This window comes from Simochromis diagramma, unplaced genomic scaffold (assembly GCF_900408965.1).
Source record: "Simochromis diagramma unplaced genomic scaffold, fSimDia1.1 OVJJ01000308.1, whole genome shotgun sequence".
Lineage (NCBI taxonomy): Eukaryota > Metazoa > Chordata > Actinopteri > Cichliformes > Cichlidae > Simochromis > Simochromis diagramma.
The window spans coordinates 875578-894314 of NW_024386785.1; the positions used below are offsets into that span (position 1 = coordinate 875578).

The 18737-nt window shown below is 43.0% G+C and overlaps 1 protein-coding gene across 2 annotated transcripts in view; it reads left to right on the forward strand.

The window, feature by feature from the left end:
- The window catches only part of mecp2 (methyl CpG binding protein 2), a 31684-nt gene extending 14655 nt beyond the window's left edge, over positions 1 to 17029 (forward strand). For both annotated transcript variants that reach the window (XM_040022643.1, XM_040022644.1), the window contains 5 exons: positions 5227 to 5413; positions 5542 to 5750; positions 5883 to 6076; positions 6184 to 6320; positions 9040 to 17029. In XM_040022643.1, coding sequence (XP_039878577.1) covers positions 5227 to 5413; positions 5542 to 5750; positions 5883 to 6076; positions 6184 to 6320; positions 9040 to 11499 — 3187 coding nt within the window. In that variant the 3' untranslated portion in view covers positions 11500 to 17029. The remainder of the gene's footprint in view (positions 1 to 5226; positions 5414 to 5541; positions 5751 to 5882; positions 6077 to 6183; positions 6321 to 9039) is intronic.
- Positions 17030 to 18737: the final 1708 nt, after the last annotated feature.

Consider the following 18737-nt stretch of genomic DNA (forward strand, 5'->3'; position numbering starts at 1 on the left):
GCTGTGTCGCTATATCCCACGTCATTATACGTCATTATTGCACATCATTTTATCCCAGCTAGCCCAACTTCAGTAACCCTACAAATGTCACTGCTGTTTAGTTTTCTGTCTTCATTTATGCTGAAAGTGGTAGCAGAGAACATCTTAATTCTTTCCGAAATCTCTCAGTCAGAACATGCTATATCATTTTTAGGTGGAAACTAGCGAGCTAACTTCCTGCTAACTTCTAACTCTGTTAAATTTAATAAATTCTGTTTTCACGGAAGCCTGGATGTTAAACTTAATTGTTACACCTGGTAAAGCAGCAACGCTGATCATTTTATTAAAGATGAAAGAATTTAGACAGTTTTAACTCTGTGACGCTGCAGTGTTCGTTTGACTTTGGGACCTGAAGCAGACGGAGTTTTTGGACCCAGATTACTCCGCGAGGCTCCTGACTACCTGATCCAACAATCCATCAAGCGGTGCGGCTTCATAGCTTAGCAAAGTGGTACTAAAACATTTTTTGACAGATTTTTGAGCGCCGTGTACCACATAAAATCGATTGGAGGTTAGTAAGCACAACCAGAATTCATATATAAGGTGCACCGGATTATCAGGCGCACTGTGGATTTTTAAGAAAATTAAAGGATTTTAAGTGTGCCTTATTGTGCGGAAAATACGGTATATATATTTTACATCCGTCTCCTCATAAGTTAACACATGAATGTATAGACTTTGTGAACTATAAGTTTGGCTGTGCTGCAGATAATGAATCAGATAAGCTTTTACATAAATGTGATTGAAATCTGAATGTCTAATGCACCCAAACACAACACACAGATACTTTAATATTTTATTTATATATAAATCTGTTTTTATAACATGCAGGTTTTATTTTATAGCCAGAAAAGACAAAGTAGTTGGTGTTACACAGATTTATCTCGTTCCAGCAATTAACATTCAGAAACAGAACAATTGCACCCATCTGTACACATCTGTCAGGTTAAAGCAGAAGAGAAGGAGAATATGAAAAAGAGGAAGTGCTCGTGAATGCAGCCAATTTAAGACAAGAATTTTCTATTACAGATTTCAGTGTCTCAAAACCACCTCAGAGCTTTTGTTTTCATGCATTCAGAAGCAATGTTTATTCATTTTATGAACTGAAGTTTTTAAATGACTGATTTAAAGTTTAAGAAAACACAGGCATTCTGTTGGGTCTGACATTTTCAGTCTCAATGTGACATTTAACTGGAAATGTGAAGTAAACACCGGTCCGACTCGTCTTCAGCCCTCATGCTGCTGAAATAATCATTTAACACATAAATATTAATGAGAAATTCTGATTAGTCTTTTAATCAGAAGAGAGCTATCTATCCTCTGCTGTCAGTTCCACCAGTGACTCTGATTTTGGTCTCTTCTGGTTTCTGCCAGAGTTTATTTAGTAAGGTTAATCTTGTTCCAGCTGTCAGACTTATGATGAGAAACAGCCTCTGCTCCCCGTTAGAAAAACAGGAAATTCAACATCGTTTTGCACCAAATAAAGATGGTCGGTCAAAGCAAGATAAAAACCATCACAGTTTCATATAACTTTAAAAACTAATTTGGTGTACTGAGGGAATTAAAAACTGATTAATCTACACTGAAAATGTGTGCTGCAGCTGATCCAAAGCTTTCTTAGATAAAGTAGTTGTATTCAGCTGAGCAAAGGACACAAACTACATCGTCACTTGTTAAGTTCAAGAAGCATCAGGGGGAAATGCACCGCTCATGCTTATCTAATCTAACATTAGATGTGTATCTCTTTTTGTTACAAAGCTGCTGCAGTGGGTAAAAAACACCACAGTGACCTACAGTTACTTAAAGACGAACCATAGCGTGAGTTGAAGACTTCCTGTTGGTGCGTTCAGGGGTAGTCAGTCACTGTAACTCAGCACTTCCTGCAACTGCTTCACAATCCTGTCTTTAAGTGATGATGTGATGAATCCTGCTTCCGGGCCCAAACCACTCTGTGTTTAATAAGGCTGTTGTGTTTTTAACAGGTTTTAATGCTTTGCATTTTGTTCTATTTAATCTACAAGCCCCTAAAAACAGTCAGTGATTACTGTCGGCCTCTCTTGGTTTCTATTATCCTTATTATTTTAAAGCTCAGTTTTTAACACACCTCAGTTTTGTGTAAGATGTATCTACAGCCCAGCCCATGCAGCAGTGTGTTAATGACTAACCTTGTATTGTGGATGGATTATCTCAGTTGTTCTTCTGACTGAAGTTTGGTCCATTTATAGCATCCTGCCATGCGATTACAATAACAAATTTCCCACGTGTGGGACTAATACAGGTTATCTTAATTGCATTTGTCCCTGACCATCAGGACCCCTCACGTTAACTTTAATCGAGTGAAAAAGTTAGTTTTTGTCCTCCAGCTTCACTGTTTATATTATGCTAAGATAGCTTTGTTGCTAGTGATCACGTAGCACGTCATTTTATCCCAGCTAGTCCAACTTCAGTAACCCTACAAACATCACTGCTGTTTAGTTTTCTGTCTTCATTTTTGTCGGAAGTGATAGCAGAGCTGTACGTCTTAATTTGTTTCAGAAATCCCTCAGTCACAACATGCTGTATTGTATTTAGATGGAAACTAGCGAGCTTACTCCCTGCTAACTTCTAACTCTGTTAAATTTTATAAAAAAATTTTCATGGATGCCTGGATGTTAAACTTAATTGTTACACCTGGTAGAGCAGCCACACTGATCATTTTATTACAGGTGGACATATTTAGACACTTTTTCGACTCTCAGTGATGCCGCAGTGTTCGTTTGACTTTGGGACCTGTAGCGTAGTTTGGGACCAGGCACGGCTAATGACGTCCGACTTAAAGACCGGATAAGAGCACCAGGCTGCTTGAGCTGATAACCTCACTATGAGGTCCACACACAAAGGCAGGGAGTTTTACCATCCATCCATCACCAAAAAAAAGGTCTGTACCCCATTTAGCTCCACTGTTAACATGGGCTTTATTTCTGGAAAGGTCCGAAATCTGATATTGATCCAATCAATCACATACATGGTTTATAGTGTAATATCCCAACATTCACTACATACAGTTGCAGGAAAAAGTTTGTAAATCCTTTGGAATTTGCTTTATTCTGCATAAATACAGAATAAGTCTTAAAAGTAATAAAAATGTTATAATGTATAATGTTGGGTGCCCACTTTTTCCTTTTCAGTGATTGATGGAAGTAGCCACCATGACATGTGTCACTGATGTTGGACTCTATATTAACATTTAGGCGATCGCATGCTTGCTTTTGTAATCTACAAACACCAGTCAGATTTAGCAAACAGACAAAGGATTATGGAGAGGGAGTCACAGCGTCTCACCAGTTTTAGCTTTAGCAAATAGAAGACCAAATCACCAATAGCCAAATAAAGGCTGTCTGCGAGATAAGTGCTTGGGGGCCCCAAGGGTCAGGCAAGGTACTATATAAGTAAGATTTCACAAACCGTACATAAAAGATGGACGTAGTCACCTTGTTACCCATTGGTTTCAGGTTCTTCATTTAAAGGCATTAAATGAAGCGTTAGCATTTTGGCAGCTATAGTGTGGCAGCTATAGTGTGTGTATAGCAAGTAGTGACAAGATTTGGATTAGCGGGTGCTGCTGGTAAAGATATCCACTGAAGCCAAAGCTTTTTAACATTAGAGTCTATGAAGATTGTCTCACTTTTAGAATCAGCCTCAATTGGCCATTAGAGGAAGTGGAGGTTTTGGCACTTCATTTTTAGCCTCGGTGATTGCTGCTTGGTTTCCTCGCTACAGGCCTTCTCACAACATTTATGTTGGACATTGTTAAACCATTATCTTTAGTCTTCATTGAACATTATTAGGTGGAATGACTTGTGAGTTTTAGGGTGTCGTGTTGTATCTTGACCCATTTTCTTTTAAGGAACAGTCTGTGGACAGATGCCCTGACATACATAATTTGCTGGAATTAATCAGAATTCATTCCTAAATCAATCACCACAACCTGTCCTCCATGGATGTGGCAAACACATAACACTTCTTATTAAACTACTTTTTGCTCAGCCAAAATTGCAACAGCTTATTAATGGTCCAGGGTCAGGTCTTGTTAACCATTTATGCAAAGAACGTAATACAGTGAGAATCACTGACAGTGATCTACTTCAAGAAGGTCCTGCTTTAAATTTTATGAAGTCTGTCAGAGCTTTGTATTGGCGGTTAGAAAAATGGCACGTAATTTGCCTTCATGCAGCTTTTACATGGTTCAAACTCAAATATCAGGTCTGAAGGATCTTTGGAGTTAAATGTTCTGCAAACATTTGATGGGAGTGAAGTAGGGCTGCCACGATTAGTTGACTAGTCACGATTACGTCGACTATTAAAATTGTCAACGACTAATTTAATAGTCGATGCGTCGTTTGAAGCTTTGTAAGATTTCGAAAGACGCAGGAATAAATAGTAGGATTTAAGAGTGTAATAACGGACTGAAACAGAAGAACAGCACTGCATGTCCAGGGATGCCAGCTGCCGTTAAACGCCAAAGAAGAAGAAGTAGTGTCCGGGTTTCTTAGCTGTGTCCAAATTTAGCGGCCGCATCCTTCGGAGGCTGCATTTGTAGGTCAATTACGTTACAGGGACGTGGCACGCCTGTCCAAATTCGAAGACTCCCACAAACGCGGCCAAAAAATGCATTCTTCATTTCCCCAGATTTGAAGGATGGGTCGGGTGTATCCATCGTGGCCCAACCTATCCCAAAATTCATAGTGCGGCCCTGTCAATTCCAGTTTCCAACAATGGCGGCAGCTACTTAGTTTATCAAGACATCACATATTTGCAAAAGTGCTCCAATGTTTTCGGAGACATCTGTTACCCACCAGCTCGATAGCTAGCCAGGGTTCAAGGCTCACTAGAGCCGGCAAGAACAGCGAACTGACAGATGCGTGCTGGTGCAATAAGCTGTACGTTTTACGTCCAATGGATGCATTATCTGATTAGTCGACTAATTGCAAAAATAATCGGTGACTAGTCGACTATCAAAATAATCGTTTGTGGCAGCCCTAGAGTGAAGCTAAAGGAAGCCTAACGTGTTCTTACTGATTCAGTCAAACACTGATCTGAAAGTGTTCTATGTGGATGAACTTATATTTATGAAGTTATTTGGATTCTTGCAGTTAACAGGTTGTGGTCATAATGTCAACAGTATGATTTTCTCTTTTTTTTGTGCAGGGAGGAGGGGCAAGAAGGTGATGAAGGACCTATTGAACCCCAGCCTCCAAGGAAGGAAAAAGACAGGTCCAAGACCAAGAAACCCCGCAGGGAACGTCGTCATGCTGAGCGGGGGACGGAGACCATGGCCTCAGCTTCAACCTCAACAGCACAGCAGCCACAGACAGGGTTGGAGCAACAGACCCAGGTAAAGACTGCATTAGAAGTTAGTAGAAACAGTGGAATCATGGAGGGACAAATTTCATCACCTGCTGAACATCATGACACATTTTGCTCAGGATGAAGGACAAGTTTTTGCTCACCTTTTCCTTGCAGATGTCAGAGCCAGTGGCCGGTCCCTCAGAGCCAGGGTCAGAGTCTGCAGGTGGTAGCGAGTCTGCCGGATCTTCCAGGCAGCGGCGCTCCATCATTCGGGACCGAGGGCCGCTGTATGATGACCCATCTCTGCCCGAAGGCTGGACCCGCAAACTGAAACAGAGAAAGTCTGGACGCTCTGCTGGGAAGTTTGATGTCTACCTAATCAAGTAAGCCATGCCCTGAGCCACCCTGACAGTGTGCTCGTTTTCCAGGATGTAGAGGAGTAAAACCCCCAAATGAACATTTGTGATGCTTTTTTTTTTTTTGCTTTTTTTTTTTTTTTTTTTTTTGCTGTTTAGCTCGGAGGGGAAAGCGTTTCGTTCCAAGGTGGAGCTTATTGCCTACTTCCAAAAGGTTGGTGACACAACAACCGACCCTAATGATTTTGACTTTACTGTTACTGGGCGTGGGAGCCCCTCCCGCCGTGAGAAGCGCCCACCCAAGAAACCAAAGGTGGTGAAACCATCTGGGCGTGGTCGTGGGAGGCCCAAAGGTACTAAAAGATGTGATTCTAGAAGTTATACTGGAAAGCTGTTCCTGAGTATTTCTATTTGAGTATTTATTTTTTCTGTAATTGTGTATCTATTTGTGTTTTTGTAGGCAGTGGGAAGATGAGGCAGGCTACAGAAGGAGTGGCAATGAAACGTGTGGTTGAGAAAACTCCGGGCAAACTGCTGGTCAAGATGCCCTTCGGCAAAGCAGAGACCTCCACTGGCACCACGACCACCACCTCAAAGGTATGGTTGCTCTGTTGTTTAGTCGTTCGTACATTTTCGAGAAGCACAGTGTTGAGATTGTCGCAGTAAGCCGAATAACTCAAACATGCATTTCCTAAGCAACTTTCCTCATTTCTTCTGTCCAGGAAAGCTAACAGAAATATGCTTCGAGGAGAAAATATGCATCTCTCCAAAACTGATGTCCACACGTATAAACATAATCATTTAAAGATATTTTGATTAAAATGATCACACCTCTACACCATAATGTCATCCAATGAATCACCACTTTGTTGAGGTTGATTAACTTGTGTTTTTCAGTAACCTTCAAAGCAGCTCTTGAGAGTCAAACTGGTCCCCCTTTGACCTACAGGTGTAATGTAAAGAGCATCCTATATCAGGCAAGACAGGAAAGACTGAAGACCCAACTCCCAACCAGTAACATTGGGTCATGCTGTCCTGCCATTCTGGCTCACTACCTTCAAGGATAGTTGGAGGCGTCCTGTAATTTTTACCCCTCAGCTGTGAAAGGCTGATGGGTACTGCCTAGGGCTGCCACAAACGATTATTTTGATAGTCGACTAGTCACAGATTATTTTTGCGATTAGTTGACTGATCAGATCATGCATCCATTGGATGTAAAACGTACAGCTTATTGCACCAGCATGCATCTGCTCTTATATAACTATCATTAACTTACAGCTTTAAGTGTTTAAGGGATGTGCTAACCAAAAATAAAGGCAAGATGATAGTTTATTAAATTTTAATGAAATTTGCAGATTGTTTCGGTGAAGTTTAATAAACTCTTTGCTATCTAAAATATAATGGGACACCGGAGTATATTCTCGAGCATCTCACACTTCTGATAATCAGCTGTCTGCTTGATGTTTATTCAGCTGTGTAAAAACTATAACTTTAATCTCAGCCAAACCGATTTACTCAGGAACAAATAAAATACTAAAAAAAAGCCAAACAATAACATTTTGAAGTTATCTAAGTGACTTATATATCATGTTTAACCTGAGTAGCGAAAGACGGCGGTGGGTTTGAAAACGATTTGCAGGGAGTCCGGTGTTCTCACGGGCTCTAGTGAGCCTTGCCCCCGGCTCGCTATCGAGCTAGTGGGTAACAGACGTCTTCGAAAACGTCGGAGCGCTTTTGAAAATATGCGGTGTCTTGATAAACTGAGCAGATATTTGAGGTTTACACAGCTACATTCTCGCCTGATAATATGTTAAACGTTTATTTTGTGACCCAGAAAGAATAATAAGAGCAATATTAAAACTAACTAGCTGCCGCCATTGTTGGAAACTGAGCTGGGCTGCGCTATGAATTCTGGGACAGAGCTACTTCTTCTTCTGGGTTTAACGGCAGCTGGCATCCTTGTACATGCAGTGCTGCCATCTCCTGTTTCAGTCCGTTATTACACTCTTAAATCCTACTACTTATTCCTGCATCTTTTGTGATCTTACAAAGCTTCAAACGACGCGTCGACGATTTTGATAGTCGACGTAATCGTGACTAGTCGACTAATCGTGGCAGCCCTAGTGCTGCCGTCATTTTGCCGGGCGGGTGGGCAGCATGGACACCAAAGATTGTGAGTGTGATAACTCGAGAACAAGGCAACATAGGATTTTGAAATTGATACCATAGCTGCCTGTACATTGGACAAGTTTAAATCTCAGTGATCTTGACTTCAAGGTCAAGGTCAAGTTTTCTTAAAATCTTGTGAGTTCAATAATTCAAGACGGAAATAATCTAGGATTTTCAAATTGAGACCATAGGTGTATCTACTTGGAATCTGAGGGGTAGTGCTGGTGGCAGCTTGTATTTTTTTCTTCTTTTTGTGCGTGACAGCAAATAAAGGCAACCCAAGGTTTTACCTTGATCAACATTAGCCTGCAAATAACTATTTAGAGATAGTTAAATCATGTTACAGGAAATGAAAGATTGTAAATCCTCATTTGTAGCAAAGTTAGAGACATGGCTAAGGATCCTGTGTGTGTCTCCAGTTCCATCTTTACAAAGACCTGAATATCCCAGTGAAAAGAATGGGAAGGGAATTCATGGAAGACTTTGTTTACCTTCGTAGAGTTGTGTCCTGAAGATGGGCAAAACAGCTAACATACACTGAAATAAGGTCTTAAGCAACTGATCAACACAAGAGATCCACAAATCATCTGTAAGGTAGAAAAGACTTTCATTAGGAGTTTAAAATAAAAAACTTATCTTGACTGGCAGTAGTCCTGCCAAGAATGTCTTGAGAGTGGATACTGAGGACTTGGCTGTGCACTAGTGTTTATGATTTTCATGGTTCGAAACTTAAGGCTCTACCTGGAGACGATCCTCACAAACAGAGGTAAATGATGAGTAAAAGTAGATAGACTGTAGTATGTGGTTGCAGTAAGTACGGTTAGTATTTTCATCCATCTATTATCTGCTTCTTATTTGGACCTGGATCTTGGTGGAAGCAGTCTAAACAGATATGCCTAGATCTCTCTCTCCTCAGCCAGCTCTTCAAGGGGGACACCAAGGTGTTCCAAAGCTAGCTGAGTGACATGATCTCTCCAGCATGTTTATTGCCTACCCTGGAGTTGTTTTGGATATTTCCAAAACAACTCACCTAGGAGGCATCCAGGAAGCAGTCTAGTCAGTGCTTTAAAATCTTAAATATGTTTTTATAATTCCAGCAACAATGCTAATGCAGGTTTTTCCTGTTGATCTGGCAATTCCCCTGCAGGTGGTGTCTCCTGCCTTGGTGACCAAGTCCCGCCCTGGCAGAAAGAGGAAATCAGAACAAGAACTTCCGCCTCCACCACAGACTGCCCCCAAGAAACGGGGCAGGAAACCAGCGTCAGCCTCCACAGCAGCATCAGTCGCCACAGCATCCACCTCCGCTGCATCAGCCTCTGGTAGCTCAACAGCAGGAAGTTACGCTGCAGCTGCCATCTTGGCTGCTGAGGCCAAACGGAGAGCAGCTAAGGAGTCTTCCACCAAACCTGTTGTCCAGGAAACAGCTCTGCCAATCAAAAAACGTAAAACGAGAGAGACAGTGGAGGAAAGGGAGAGTGTCCAGACTCCAATGGCTACAACAACAGAGACTGGAAAGTCAACAGCGGCCGAGGAGGAGAGCAGTACAATGGCAGGAGGTCCAAGCTCAGAGCCTGAGCCCGCCCCCTCTGAGCAGAGCCAGTCACAATCACAGAAGCAGCCTTCTGCTTCAGATGACAGCCAACCACATGGACACAAGACACATAAAGGGCGGAAGCACAAGGACAAATCAGGAGAGGCAACAGGTGATGGTGTAACCAAAGGGGAAGAAGTAGGTGAAGATGTAAGCGATAAGGGAGGAGAGGGGGGATTGAGTGGAAGGGGTAGCAGTAGCAGCAGTAGCACTAGTCCGTCAAAAAGCCACAAAAGGAAGGAGCGAACACCTCACAAGCACCACCATCACCACCACCACCATCATCAGCATCGCCACCAACAGTCCACTGTCTCAACATTGGATGAACCTTCTCCTCCTCCACCCTCTGGACACCCAGCACCTTCTAGCCAGTCCAAGCCTGACATTGAGCCTCAGACTGTGCCTCAGCTCACCTCCCAACAGTCGCAGCACACCCAGCAAGCTCTTCCCAGACCGCAGTCCAAGTCTACACCACAGTCCCTGCCCGAACCTCGACATCCTACCCTGCAACCACGCTACCAGCCCCAGTTTCCCCATGAGTCCCAAGCCCAGAGTCGTTACCCAGCACCCCAGTCCTCTCCTACCCGACACGGCCTGACACAACCACGGCCCCAACAGCCCCCATCCCAAACCCACAGTCAGCCTCAGGCTGCCAACCAGAAAGCTCCCTCACAACCTGTTCATTCCTCAACCCAACACCGAACCCAGCTTCAGAGTCAGCATACGCAACCTCAGTCACATCCTCCTCAGTGCCCCTCCATCCTGCACATCCATCCGCACCAAACAAGGCATCCGCATCCACAAACTACATCCCCCACAGCACCCCAACCTCAAACCCAGTCAAGGCACCCATCTCAACTCCAAACCCAGCTCAAACAGCAATCTCAGCCCCAGCCCCGACAGTCACTTCAGCCTCAAATTCAATCCCAGGCCAGGACCCCAACTCAAGCTCAGAGTCAGTCCCAATCCAGGCCTCCAGCCCAACCTCAGTCTCAGTTGCAGCCCAGAACCTCGGGCCAAACGCAGCCTCAAACCCAATCCAGAACCCCAGTCCAGTTGCAACCCCAACCCCTATCCAGGACTCCAACCCAATCACAATCAGCACCACAGTCCAGGACTCCTGCCCAAACGCAGTCAACACCCCAATCCAGGACCCCATCCCAAATGCCGTCGACACTCCACGCTAGGACCCCAACCCAAACTCATCCTCAACCTCAGCCCAGAAACCAAGGTCAAATGCAGCCTCAATCCCAGTCCAGGACCCTAGCCCAAATGCAGCCTCAATCCCAGCCCAGACCTCAAACCCAAATGCAGCCACAAGCCCAGTCTAGAACTTCAGCCCAACCTCAACCTCACCTGCAACCCAGACACCAAGTGCAACCACAGACAAGGCCCCCATCGCAACATCAACTCCAGACTCAATACAGACCACAATCCAGTCAATCTCTCTCCCAGCCTAGGCCGCCCCAGTCCCAACCCCAGTCCCAAGCACAACCACACTTTCAGCGGATCCAACCACAGCTGCGCTCCCAGCCACACTCTCAGCTTACCAGGCCACACGTGCAGCACCTCTCATCCAGCCGACCATCTTCCAGCCTAACCAGGACCAACCTCGTCCCTGCTCAGCAAAACCAGAGCGAACAGCCACAAGACCTGAGCACCACAAGGCCTGGCAGAGGGAGCCTGATCCCGAGCCGAGACGTCAGCGTGGAAGGGGTTAGGACAGAGGGGAGAGGGGAGCCAGCCATGCCATCCGAAAGCAGAGAGGTTTTAGGAGGAGAAAGAGGATCAAACAGCACCTCGAGGCCTCCCAGCTCCATGCCTCCTGGACCTCCTGGAGTATCTGGGGCTGGTCACGTGCCTGGGGCAGATGGTAGGGCTAGGCTCCGGGCAGAGCCAGAGGCAGCAGGTGAGGGTAGGGAGCTCAGAGACATCGTCCCGCAATCTGCTGTTCCCTGTCCCAGCCGAGAAGAAACCGTAGAGTCACGGACTGCTGTCAGCGAAAGAGTCAGCTGATTGGTTGGACTGATGAACCTGCCGTCTACCAATAGCCTGACGGACTGAATCAGCACCAGGCAGAAGAGGAGTATGACTGGGATGTCCTTGTAATGGTTTTTACACCGTTTACAGATAGAAGGAAAGCGTCACACAGAGCTGGAAGGACTGTCGCAGCTTGTTCTCTGTTTGATTCTGTCTGGAGACTCTGTAAAGTTCTGGATTAGAGAACCAACCTGGCGCTGAGGGACACCTCGAGTGGAAAATGGATAGTATCTTTTTTTCTAGGAAAAACAAATGAAAAGGAAAAACCGATTAAAAAGTGTGTGTGTATATATAATCAAAAGGCAGCTGTTGTGTCCCGCTAGTCTCCGTGGGGAGGGGGGGGGGGGAGTAGTTTGGAACTAAAAACCAACGCTTAACAACACATTACTCTGAACGAAACGTTGCTTCCGGAATATAACCTGTTTTTTTTATTTAGTATTTTGATAGTTTATTGTTTTGTCTCTGTTATACAGCTTTAAAGTCTGATATTATTGACTGACAGTCCCTTACTCATCGCTGTGCTGCTGACTGACAGTCCCTGACTTTTAACCTGCTCTTAACTCCTCCTGTTGACTGACTGTCCCTTACTGAAACTAGTCCTCGACTGAAAGCCTCAGAGATGATGTGAGGCGGCGGTTTGCACCTTAAACTGGTTTCTCGGAAATCTCATCATTTGTTTTCGTCCCCATTTTCCATTAAGCTAACAATAAACGGAGAGGGGGCACTAATGTTTTCCATCCATTTTCAGAATGCCTCCTACAAGTAGTGAATCTAATCTGTGAGTATTTATACCCAATTCGTGACAGTACTTGGCCATGATTTTGAGTCATTCTGAATACCGTCTAAAATGTCTGAACAGTGTGAGGAGTTCTTGATTCCTCTTAGCAGAGTCAGTTGCTTGGCGAAAAAAAAAAAAAGCCTCCTCATTGGTTTTTCCAAGTATGTCCAACAGAGCAAGTTGTTCTTCCAGGATGAATCTGTTTTCCGTAGTCTTTTGTTTCCAAAGGAAGCACTTTTAATGTCAAACCAAACCCACTTTCACAGTAGCTTTATTTTAGTTTTTAGTCTTAATGAAAGAGTGGGAAATTACTTATTTTTATTGTGTCTTCATGTTGAATATCTGGAACAGTTTGCACTCCTCCAGTTTGTACAATCAACCGCCTGCATGTCGCTCGGAGACCCTGCAGGCCTTCAACCAGAGCGCACCTACGCAGAGGTCAACCCTGCCAGGTTTTACTGTCGTCTAAAACCTGGACTGAGGTCTGGTTCAGTTTCACGTGGATTTAGTTGTGCCGAGGATGGGCAGAGCTGTTCATTGAGCTGAAATCTTAGCTGTAAGTCTGCAAATTCATTTCTGAGAGTGATTCAGAGGGCGCTTAGGGGGACTTGAACCTAGTGAAGTTAGGTCCAGGATGACCTCTGGTCGTTTGATCTGCAAAACAGAAGCAAAGAGAAAAAATGTGGTACAAATAAGAGCCGCATTTATTTAACTTATATTTCCAGAGGTACTCTATATTTATTCCTTTATTTCTTTTCCTAACACTCTTGTGCTGCCAGTCTTGTTATCAGTAGACGGCTATGTTTCCAAATGCTGGGCGCATGTCACATCAGAGCTACTCTACTTAACGGTTTCCAACTTACAGAAATGTTGGAAAAACTGGGAAACTCAGCTTTACCGAAAGCTCAGATAGATCTGACTAAGCCCTAATAAGGAGATATGATAGCAAAATCAAACACTAGGCAGCCTGCTGATAAAAGTGTTGAACAAATATATATTTCTAACTCTCCAACAGTAGTAAAACAACCTCATTCTGAGTTATCAATGTCCCTGAAAAGCAGCTACTCTATGTTTTTATCAAACAGCTGCTGGGCTGTCTGAGCTTCTCTGGAGAAATTTAACCTTTGAGTTCTGCTGCTGTTTATTGAGTCTGCAGTAAGGATCATACTCAGACATCTGATGATATGAACACTCACAATCCGTAAACATGAACAAGGTTTAGGCTCAGATAAACTTCTTTCAAGGAAGTAAAATGTTGCTTCAGACTGCTGGTTTTCTGCAAAGATAAGACAGATTAGTCCGCTGACATGGCAGCAGCTGTGAAAAAAGTCATGACAAGGTTACATCCCTGCTGCGTTCACATCTCAGTTTCAGTTCAGTTCTGTTTTATTTATGTAGCAACACTTAAGGCACTTTATATTGTAAGGCAGATGTTACGAAGAGAACCTCAACAATTTGATGATCCCTTCAAATGAGCAGCTGTGGAAGAAGAAAAACTAAATTTTAATAGGAGGAGACCTCCAGCAGAAACCAGGCTCAGGGAGGGACAGCTGTGATTGGTTGGGGGTCAAGGTGAAAGAGAAGAACAGCTTTATCAAAAAGTTTTCAACCTTTTCCATCACTGTGCAGGATGAAGCCTGCATTACTGGCGCGCACACAGATTCTGGCAGCAAAAAATACATTATTTCCTCTGTTTATGACGTTGCTTGAACACTACTCTGATGCCCCCATTGAACCAGGCATCAGTGTTGTTTAAACAAACCGTTACCAACAGTTTCACCTTAAAGAAAGCGTGCTGATTTTTACATGCGGGACAGATAACTGTCAGATGACTAAGACTGATTGGTTGCATTCCCTCAGGGGTTGGCCAACCACAAATGTTAAGCAATCTGAGCCTCACTCCAGAGTTTCTTAACTTTCAGAAAGTACTACACCGTGAGCAGAGACCTTTTAAGTTCTCTGGAACCTAATTTAGACCCTGGAGTCTTTTTGAAGGATCCTAGCAGTATAGAAAAAAGTCAAATTTTCCATCCTTACTTTCTACTGTCACAACTGAACCAGGTGCCTCGTTTTCCAAGCACAGACTGCATAAAAGAAGGACGGTGCTGCCCAGTCTGAAAAGTGGAACCATTATGAAAGTGCCTTAAATCTGTGTTCTTACTAATGGCCAGAACTCCAAGTCCTAATGTTTAGAGGCCAGTGAGAAGGTGACCCTACTTCTCACTTCATTGATGTTCTCAGTAAGCACTTTCCTGTTGAGGTTATGCTCTCAGTTGCAACTTTGAAGTTTTCCTCAACATACCATGATTTTGTAAATTGGTTTCCCTCTCATATAAATAAATAGTATGAAGGGAATGCTTTAGCTCGTGGCTACCGTATCATTGACCAGCCACGAGTCTACCACCCACCTTCCTGGACCCTCTGCCATGGTTCAGGGTTGGTGAATTGATCCCAGGCCTCGTATCCCTGGGAAAAACACTGTAATCCAGAGTTGGTTTTGATGGCAGGCAAGCACCTTGTAGATGAGTATGTGAATGTGTGAATGACAAGCAGATTGTAAGCCGTTTTCTAGACCTGCTAAGGTTGAAAGGCGCCAAATAAGTGCACATAAGCTTCTTCCGAATCTGGACTCTTCTGGCACCACAATGCCAAACCCAAGGCTTCGCAGACCGGCACTGACTATGATCTCTTCTTTTGTACAGTCTGTGTTTACTGGAGGCATTCAAAACATCAGACTTGGGTAAAACGCGTGATCTGATCGGGACCTGACTATTGATTTAGCATTAGCAGCTGAGGAGCAGCACAAACGCTTCCATTTTTCTCTTAACTCTGAAGTTTAAGTCTCCTCCTCGCCTTAAAACATAACCAAATGATCAAGGTTAATAATGAGCATGCTTGGATCCATTCGGAGACCTTTGGGTATTGGACATGTTGATATAAAAACTCACAGATGTAAAATTCCAACTCATTAAAAAGAACAAAGCAATCTGAATGCAAAAGTTTAAAAAGGCCAGGGGGACTAGGAAGAAGTTCATTTTTAAGTGTGCAGCTCTGAATTGTGACATGAAAATATAATAGGAAAAGTACAGCAGCAAAATAAGCAACAAAAACTTTAAAATCAGGACATAAAAGGAGACAAAATTATGTTAAAAAACAACAACAGTAATAAGAGAGGCTTGAATGAAAAGAAAAATATAGAACTGCATTTTTTTTTTTTTGGCAGGTTGTTGCCTTCACTGCGTTTCAGTAAGTTTAGCTGCTAATTTTTGCTCACCTATGTTTGCTTGTCTTTTTCTTTTTTTTAGCCCTGGAGGTTGCCGCTTGTTTGAAGCCTCCGTACTCTTTGTTTAAAGGTACTTGAAGAAAATTACTGTTTAGTTAATTTTTGAATGTTTCCAAAGTCTTTTATACTTGGATGAAGAGATACCAACTGAAGTAAAGAACAGGTGGTATTTTTGAGTAATGTCACAAGATTGTGCAGCAATGTAGCCTTTTTTTTTCTGTAAGTACGCAAGTTATTGAAACATATTTGCTTCACACAGGTGGCCTAGAAAAGGGCAAAGCTTCCTTAAAAAAAAGGAGCGGCTAAAAAGAATTGAATGTTAAAACGCATAAATAAGCTACTTCTTCATTCACAGCAGTTATCTCTGCCTGTTTTACCTTCCTGACACAACCCCAAAGGGATTTGTGTCTCTTCCTCGAATCACACCAAGGATCTTTTGCTTAGAAGATCAATGTGTAAACAAATATACTATGGTTGTGAAAGCATCTCACCTGTAAGACGCTGCCTGCCTGGTGATGAAAGGTTTCATAAAATTTTTAAACGGTAACTCCAAAAAGAACCGTTAACCCTATTTTGGAATTCATCAGGTTATATTTAAAAATTCAATATAAATTTTACTAGACTAGAAGAAGTTAAACAGAAAAGCATCTTAGAGCACACTCACTGTCAAAACACTGCCCCCTGGTGGTGCAAGCCTGAGTTAAATTATGCAAAGGGTAACTACAAAAAGTACCTTTAAAGTGGAATCGAGGCGTTAACCCATTAACAGGATGGTGTGCGTCGTTATTGGTTCTAAAAATAAATTTATTCATGAAAATATAAATAAAACAAGCTGAAGGGTACAGAAAACAAACTTATGTGAACTAAAAGAGTAATTAAAACCGTGAGAATTATAAAGTACCTTCCTTTTTTTAGATCATCCTGAAACATCCCGTCAGGAAGCCCAATTTCTCTCATAACCCTTTCTCTTTGGGAATCTGAATGTCTTCGTCCTGGACAAAATAAACGTGCCTCGCTCTGTAAAGTCCTCGCGCTGTGACGAAGCCTCTGCGTAGGTGGCGCCACCCAGTCTGCCCAGAGCAGCGAACCCGTTTGCTTCACGCTGCTGCAGAAATCAAACGTCCCGCTGTAATCGGACTCACTCCACAGGACTCGACCCGGCACAAACTACAGTAACCAGCCACCATATTGCATGTTCCAGAGTTTAGTGCCTATAATATTGTGCGTCTTGCCAGAAGCCACCATGTCAGCCAAGCCATGTTGTGTTTCTAGATTAGTAGTGATGTGTGTGGTGACTTCATAGTTGCTAATATTGAGGATGAATATTCTGCTTTTATTCTGGTTGGAATTCAGTGGAAACTCCAATACACTGTCGCTGTAGACAAACTAGTTTTTACCTGTTTTCTTATTTTTCTTTCTAACTAAAAGCGTTTGTTGTCCCCTGATCTGTGTCGTCTCTTTGACTGCCTGAGCTTCTCTTTTTCACACAAACACCTCAGAGGACGAGGAGCCAATGGCTGAAACATCCTCATCTTCACAGTGGCTCTTGCAGGAGTGTCGATTATCCTATCACTCCAAAGAGCACATACAGGACATATCACATGTTAAACCTGAGAAATCTGGTAACAGCTTATTTTGAATTTGATGCCTTCACCTTGTGTTGCAACAATCTTCTTACTCGATTTTGGGTTTTAGCTGCTCACCAGTGAAGGACTTCCTTTCTTGTACTGTTTGCTTCATAACGCTGCACCCAGACTACTTCCACTACACTAGTAATAACGCTGCTCAATAAGCTATTTAAAAAACATTTATTTATGTATTTCAGTTTAAAGAAGTAAGTTTTTAAAAATGAATTAACCATGTATTTACAAAACGTGATTAAAAAGCCCAATGAGGACAACCACAAAACAAAAGGCTGTGAAAGTAACAATAATTCAGAGTCCTGGGTTGGAGCAACCTGTAACTCAGCGCTTCCTTCAGCCGGCTCTTTGGCTGTATTTCTGACCCCCCTGCTCTGAAACTTTTACATGTCATTCAGCATTAACGGCGCCTTCACAGCTGTGTAAAACAAACACTTGGACCGTTAGATTATAGAACATAAACCTAAACATTTAATTTTATTGCTGCACAGCAGCAGCTAAAAGGAGCCACGTGTGGAGCAGTCTATGTTTGTAGAGAAGACGAGCTTCTGATGTTTGAGATGTCGCAGTCTTCACCTGGAAGGTAAGTGACCGAGCGGAGCTGCGAGCCCGGATTCAGACCACCTGCTGACATCACGCCTCGTTAGATTCGGCTGTTTGCACAGTCTGTGATGTCACACTGTGCAACCTGAGAGACAAAGTTCAGGGAGAAAAAGCCCTGGCTTTTTCAGCCTAAAGAGCAAGATCTCCTCTGCCATCTGACCTTTGACCTGTGTCGATTGAGGGCCGTCTAAATCAAAAACAGCTTCTCTGTCATACATAGGAGTGACCTGAGATAAAGACAGCCGAGATTCGAGTTTATTAAAAGTTTTTAGTTACTTTAAAGAAGTATAAAATATGCTTATAAAACCACGAGGGTTCGAATAAAACTACTTATAAACTCCCGAAGCATTTAATTAATACTTATACAGAAAATTAACCTTTAAATATCTGAGGTGTGATTTCAGTTTAACTACTGTAGATGTTTTCATTTCGAGGTTAGAGCGACTGGTTTAACTCTCGTTCTTTCTGTCTTGTTTGTTTTTAAATGTCTCCAGCTCAGTCAGTAAACAGTAAAATAGTGCGTAAGTGAGCATCAACCACATCATTTTCTGACTACTTTGAGTAAGCTTGCCTGGGCATGTGCAGCGATTTTGCAATCTTGGACTTTCCCTAATTTCTGTGATGTTCTGGCTTTTTGTCATCTGGGGACTTCCTCCATCACCAGAGTCATGCTTGAGTCATGATTGCCCTCATCTGTCCTCGTCATACTGAGTGACGCTCTCTGAGGATTGAGCTCTAATAGCTCACAGCTCCCCAATAAACATGTAATTTCATGTCCAGTTACTTACGACTCTCAGGTTTCTCTCCACAAGTTCCTTCTTATTATTGCGATGCTGGACGTCGACATTACTCGTGACCAAAATTTAAAAGAATGAGATCAGTGTATTTACAAGTAACCTTCAGACTGCTC